Source organism: Eucyclogobius newberryi, unplaced genomic scaffold (genome assembly GCF_026437365.1).
Source record: "Eucyclogobius newberryi isolate DKJ021-1_F unplaced genomic scaffold, fEucNew1.0.hap1 SCAF_5, whole genome shotgun sequence".
Classification (NCBI taxonomy): Eukaryota; Metazoa; Chordata; class Actinopteri; order Gobiiformes; family Gobiidae; genus Eucyclogobius; species Eucyclogobius newberryi.
In genome coordinates this window covers 18538810-18545457 of record NW_027316167.1, presented here as the reverse complement: position 1 = coordinate 18545457, position 6648 = coordinate 18538810, and the positions used below count along the sequence as shown (strand labels likewise).

The following is a 6648-nucleotide window of genomic DNA, read 5'->3' as shown; positions in this document are numbered from 1 at the left end:
TCAAATGTGTTATATTTTTAATATTCACATTCATATAAAGTTCCATTGTGCAACTGTTCCCAGAAGCACAAAAATAGGTTAAATGTTCTACTCAGTCCTATATAAGCAGAAAAAATAAAATTTATCCTGGCAAGCTAAAAGGAGACTGGCAGTGCGGCAGTAGATACTGCACATACATGACATTTCAAGTGGTTTGGTGTAAAATAGTCTCTGACAAACAAAATAACTTTGTGTACCATTTGCTTTAAACATTCAGTACCTGGAAAACAAAGTCCAAAGTGAAGATCACACAGCGATTCAAGGTAATTCAGTCAAAAATGTAAAATATGAGATCAATTCCTCATCATAATTCAGTCATTCAAAGTGCAAGAACATGTTGAAAATAGTTTTCATTAGAATAACACTTGTTAGGCATGTCCATAGTCAAAAAACAGCTCCTACAGTCCAGTCTTCAGTTTCTCAGAAGCTTTGAGCTCCTAAATCACTCCCATGAGTCTGAAGCTACAGTTCTGCTTCTCTGCTCAAATATACATTTCATTGTCCAAAGGCAAACATGATCCACTCGTGTTGAAGAATATAGTAGTTTGTTGAATAGCACCTCAGTGTCCAGAAATAGCTTGAGCTGTAGAGAAAGAGACAGAAAAGACACAGTGTGAGAGAATAATATATAACTTAAATCAACACATTTGAAGCAGGTAAGATCCACTTTGTTCACAACAAAATATTAACATCTACTTAAAAAATATCCATAATACCATGCCATACACAACAAACAAATCACAGAAACCTGGACATGCGGTCACAAAGGGTCAAAGACAGCAGGTGAAAACACATCACAACCACAAAGGCCAGATTCATGCACAGCCAAAAGAGAGAAGTTTTTGTTGTAATTTAAGTAGTGTTCATTTATTTTGGAATTACCAAGTACATATTGAATTTGAAAAATATTTGTAATGTTTCTCATGACAAAAGAAAACCAATGTATGTCCAATGTTCTTGAGGCTGAACATATTTCTTACTTTAAATTACACAAAAACATTAGATGACATTAGATAACGGTTAAATATATGGCTTTTTTATATATGGCTTTATTAACTTAAAAAGCAGATCACTTGATATTATTATTCCAATGTCATTTAAAGGTGCACTATAAAACCTTTCTAGTCTGAGGCCCGCCACCTGCTTATATCACTGGACAGGTTGTTGCTTTGCCTGGAATGTTCCACAGTATTGCATTAAAGTGGAATTTATTAAAAAAAAAAAAATTTAATCGCACAGGTCTTGCCCATAACTTAGCCTAGTGGCGTCACCTGTTTCAACATTTCAGACAAAGCATCCACATCCTTATGGAGTAGACTTATAGTACTGTACCTTGAAAGACATGTTTTATTTCAGATCCTTAATAAACATAAATGTAAACTCAGGAACAGATTTGACCAGGAGGGCTCGGCAATGACCACCAAGAGTGCTGACATGGAGGCGAACACTTGCAGAAAACTTACCTTAAAATTCATATGTGGGCACTTTGGTTGAATTTGGAAGATGTCTTTAAAGAGTGGGACAAGTGCAGTAAATAATGTGTTTCTTCTCAGTACAGCTACGTGCTTTTTTTGCCTTTGTACATTTGGAAACAGCGACGGGAGCAGGTACTTGTCTGACTCCTCGCTCTACAGATGGGGAGCTAATTGGTAGGGTGGAATGCAGCTGTGCCGACTGATGAAGAGGCGAGGTGCTAAATCAAAGGTGTCTCCTTTGTTAATTATACACAATGCTACAAACCGCTATGTTCCTCTGAGCCCATTCTTTTCACAACCATAAATATTTTGGCAGCCAGACAAAAAAGGGGGAGGAAAAAAAAAAAGAAAGAACAATTTACACACTTTTATCACAGTGGGATGAGCCGGCTGCCTGCAGATGTTTGTTTTGATTTTAAACGGGAGACAGTGCGGAGAACCTCGACGCGATGCAACCGTCACAACAGAGACGTACTCAGCATGCAGAGCCAGCCAATCCAGACACGTTACAGACAATTAGGAGAACCATCCACAGCATGCAGTTGTTAGCTCTTACTTTATTTCAGACAAACGTGTAGTGGATCCCATTGCTTACGGGGGAGGCGGGAGGTAGGGACGAAGGGGGGAGAGGAGGCGGTGGAGGGGGAGGAGGGGGTGAGGGCAGAGGCGGAGGGGTCGGGGGGTCGGACTGTGGTGGGACTGCACAGGACAGAGGGGACAGACGGGGAGAGTTAGTGGATTAGAGCAACATGTACAACAAACCGCTTAAGGTGTTAAATGTGTACGAGAAGCAATGCCACTATACAGTATTCTCAGTAAAATATATACAGAGGGTTACGTTTTTGTAAATACACACCACTTTGAGGACTTTTCTCTGTTCCATAGCTATAATATTTGGTTTTGAACTGTTAATTAATTACAGTATAATCATGATTCTGTGGTCACACCTCATTTCACTTTTCATTTGGCCTGATGTTGAACAAATGGACTTTTTAAGATGCTAAACATTAAATTTAACGTTCATTCAGAAGTATTCATAGTGTGATATAGTACATAGTCTAAAACTCTAATTGTGATTCTCATTCCTGCGACAACATGCTGTTTTGGTCAAATTGGCATATTGTGATTCTTGAATGCAGCAAAGACACATTTTCCTGCCCACACCACCTTTTGGTCACACTCAGAAATACTGAGTGAGTGACAGGTGGATTAACCTATTTCAAAAAGGCATACACTTTCAGAAGAAACAGATGAATAGTGATCAAATCGAATCCAAGAATTTTGTGGTATTAATCTTTTGACATCCCATAGAATCACAAATACATTTACTAGTAGTGACCCAGCAACAATTGGGGTTGTTTCACTGCTTTTTTGGTTACTTTTTAAAAACAGATTTTGCTCATGCATTTCTATGGGCACTCGGCATATTTTACTAGAAACTAAACTTTTTTGACGTTCAATCCCGAACCCTATACATTTTACTTTGTTTTTGTCCGCATTTCTTTGATTGTCAGCACTGAACCTTAAAAGAAACAACTTTAAACTCCTAAATAGATACATTTTGTGTTTCAAGACGGGCACTGAAAAAAATATTAAAGCAATTAGATTTAGAAGTGCAGTCATATTCTCAATGGGCTAATGGGAAGTGCAGCTAATGGGAAGGTGATTTAGCAAGTAATATATGTAGTTAAATTGAAATCAGTTAAATATACTTAATATTGTCTATATATACTGAAACACAAATCTTATACAATTAGTCTTTTAATGAAACAGATGTAAAATAATATAAAAAGTGTACTAAAAGTGAGTTTTCTGCTTGACATGTGGCTGTAGCTCATATTTTGCATGAGTGTTAATTAACAGAGCATCTCCTTTTGGGAAGTATTTTAATTTCTCCTATTCAAATAACAAAGATAAGTGCTTAACATTTCACCGCCAGTCAGTTAACGACCTTCCCTTGCTCTGATTTAGGCTATAGACTACAATAATATAAACAGTTCCGCTTCTAAATAAAAAGTAATGAATGAAAGCCTGAAGAGGATGCTACACAAGTTTGTTTATTTGGTAGACTTTTTTTGCAGGAAAATTAGAAATTCTTTTCAACTTTGAGATAAGTAATTACAATGTTGTGAATTATTTAACTATTTATGAATTACATACTCCACAATCTGGACTCTCAATATATAGTGCCTAATTGCAGACCTGCATATATCGACTTTTATGTAGCCATTATTGAAGTATCTCATGCATAATACTATGAAAAAAGCCTCTTATTTTAATTTAAGGATTTGAAAGTGCACTAGCATACCTTACGAGAACACCAAAGGAGAGAAAAGTCATTGATTCAATCTCCACTGACAAGATGCCACCAGTTATATTCCCTGACATTTCTCAATGCTGGAAATAATGTTATAATTGTTGACTTTGCCTCACTGTGCATATTAAGGCTGGGCGTGCGCTGACAGCTTGAGCGTTACAGTGTGTGACAGGTACGTGTGCAGCGCCGAGAGTGTGAGCGGCGCCCAAAGACAGACAATCTGAGGCAGCTCAAATGAAAATGAACTTGCCTGCCTTTGCCTGTGGAGTATGAAAGAGATGAAAAGTGAGCACAGTGTCTTTTATGCAGGTTCACAGTGAGATGTTCAAAGAAGCAAGTGATGGTATGCACAAGGAGACTGGGGTTTGACTGGGTCATTGATCAGAACACAAAATGGCCTCATCAAGCGATTCCTCCCAAGTCTGAAAGATTTTACATGGATTGCAATTAGAGACGATCCAAGCTCCTAATAAGGAATAATGTTTGGTTATTAGGAAATGAACAGCCATATTGCTCGACTCCGCACTTCACACCCCCCTCATCTTTACCCTATCAAGTACTTTACCCCCAGCATTACTTAAAGGCTGCTTTCCTCTCTTTATGTCTTCAACTTGCGATCTTGTCATTTTAACGTTAGAAGAAGTTTAACGGATGTAACTTTTTTCCTTCTTTTGACACACAACCACAAGTCAATGTTGAACGAGGGTTTTCTTGCCACTTCCTCAAAAGTGAATTTATTTATACAGCGCTGAATGAAATTGAAGTATCATGAAAGCAGAGTAGGTGACCAACCTGCGACCATTTTGCTCTTGAGTGAGGCCTCTGAGGCAAGTGCATAGGACATGGTGATGATCCTCTCCTGATCCTGAAGAGCGGAGTCCAGACCCACGTCCGGTTTGTCCACAGTCACAGCAGGGGCCAGATTCTGCACACTGTCACACAAATACAAAACATATGAAGGTACAAGATATATTTCACTGTGCAGGAGAACTGACCCCTGTCTTCACATACATTTTTAACCCCTCCCTGGAGTCATGCCATGTCCCAGCCTGCTTCAAGTCCATCATTGTCCCTGTCTCCAAGAAGCCCCAGATCACTGGACTTAATGACTACAGACCCGTGGCACTGACGTCTGTAGTCATGAAGTCATTTGAACGCCTGGCCTTGCCCCACTTCAAGTCCTTCACCCCCTCCCTGATGGACCCTCTGCAGTTCGCCTACAGAGCCAACAGGTCTGTGGACGACGCCATCAACCTGGCACTCCACTTCACCTTGCAGCATCTGGACTCCCCGGGAACCTATGCCAGGATCCTGTTTGTCGACTTCAGCTCTGCATTCAACACCATCCTCCCCGCTCTGCTCCAGGACAAGCTCTAGCAGGTGGATCACTGATTTCCTGATGGATCGGAGGCAGTGCGTGCGGCTGCAGCCCAGAAGACAGTGGACATGATCGTGGACTTCAGGAAAGTGACAGCCTCCCCGCCCTTCCTAACCATGACAGACTACCCGATCACCACAGTAGACTCCTTCCGCTTCCTCGGCACCATCATCACTCGGGACCTCAAGTGGGAGCCCACCATCAGCTCCCTCATCAAGAAGGCCCAGCAGAGAATGTACTTCCCGCGGCAGCTGAGAAAAGCCAAGTTGACAGTGCAGATGATGGAGCAGTTCTACACGGCCATCATTAAGTCCATCCTCACTACCTCCATCACCATGTGGTACGCTGGAGCCACAGCCAGGGACAAACAGAGACTATTGTTGTGCGTTCTGCTGAGAAGGTGATCGGCTGCAGAACTTCCCTCTCTGCAGGACCTGTACGTCTACAAGGCTCTGGGACGAGCAGGTCGGATGACAGCCGACCCTTCTCACTCTGGACACGGACTATTTGAGCCACTCCCCTCAGGCAGGAGGCCACTCCCCTCAGGCAGGAGGCCACTCCCCTCATGCAGGAGGCTACAGTTCATCCAGACCAGAATCTACCGCCACAAGAACAGTTTCTTTCCCTCTGCCATTGGACTCATGAACACTTCTTAAACAAGGTCACTTTAACTACAATTTAATCACTCACTGCACTGTTTACTTTCTGCACTACATCTATACATTTAACTGTACAGTTTGTGTACATAGTAAGCCCATTTTAATTTTTATCCGATAGTAAATTTAAATAGTTTTTTTTTAAATGCATGCCCTTTTTATTTTATATATCTTGTTTTATTAGTTCTCATCGTTGTATGTTTCACCGAATCACCAAAACAAAGGAATTACCTTTACACAATCAATAGAACTGACAAAGAATTCATGTGTCATTCATTCATTCGTGTGTGTGTGTGTGTTTTAGCTTTAAACATTTGCTGTAAAAATATCATATATCATAAAATATAGTAAACCTATTTCACCTAAAATAGTCTTTTTTTCCCCAACACAAGTCAACAAATCAATTGAAATAGATAGATTCTCAAAATAATATGTACTCAATCTAAATATTATTAATGCACAATTGAACTCAAATATAGAAGGATAAAGAAACATGATTTTTATCTGACTGATTTAATTAAATGTTTGGACTGTTTGATTGATTGATTGATTGATTGATTGATTGATTGACTGATTGACTGATTGATTGAATCTTACCTGGACTTTGCCAAAATGCTCTTGATGCGTTGGACTTTGCGGTGCCGTTCCTCCACTTCCTCTGGACTGAGCGGTTCTTCAGGCTCGGACTCCACATATCGCTCTGGGATCAACACCTTTTGGGGCTTAGACAACTGCACAGAAGCATACAATAAACTTAATACATTGATATAGAAAATTATGCAA

General features: G+C 40.2%; 1 protein-coding gene across 18 annotated transcripts in view; it reads right to left on the bottom strand.

Moving 5' to 3' along the window:
* Positions 1-6648, bottom strand: part of plekha7b (pleckstrin homology domain containing, family A member 7b) — a 60894-nt gene continuing 54246 nt past the window's right edge. For 15 of the 18 annotated variants that reach the window (XM_072465538.1, XM_072465539.1, XM_072465541.1 and 12 more), the window contains 4 exons: positions 6463-6596; positions 4624-4763; positions 2071-2213; positions 1-622 (listed from right to left, as the gene is read on the bottom strand). In XM_072465538.1, the coding sequence (XP_072321639.1) occupies positions 2077-2213; positions 4624-4763; positions 6463-6596 (411 nt within the window). In that variant the 3' untranslated portion in view covers positions 1-622; positions 2071-2076. Of the gene's footprint in view, positions 623-2070; positions 2214-3282; positions 4254-4623; positions 4764-6462; positions 6597-6648 lie in introns of those variants that run through there. The other 3 variants (XM_072465543.1, XM_072465550.1, XM_072465544.1) reach the window with 2 other exon arrangements.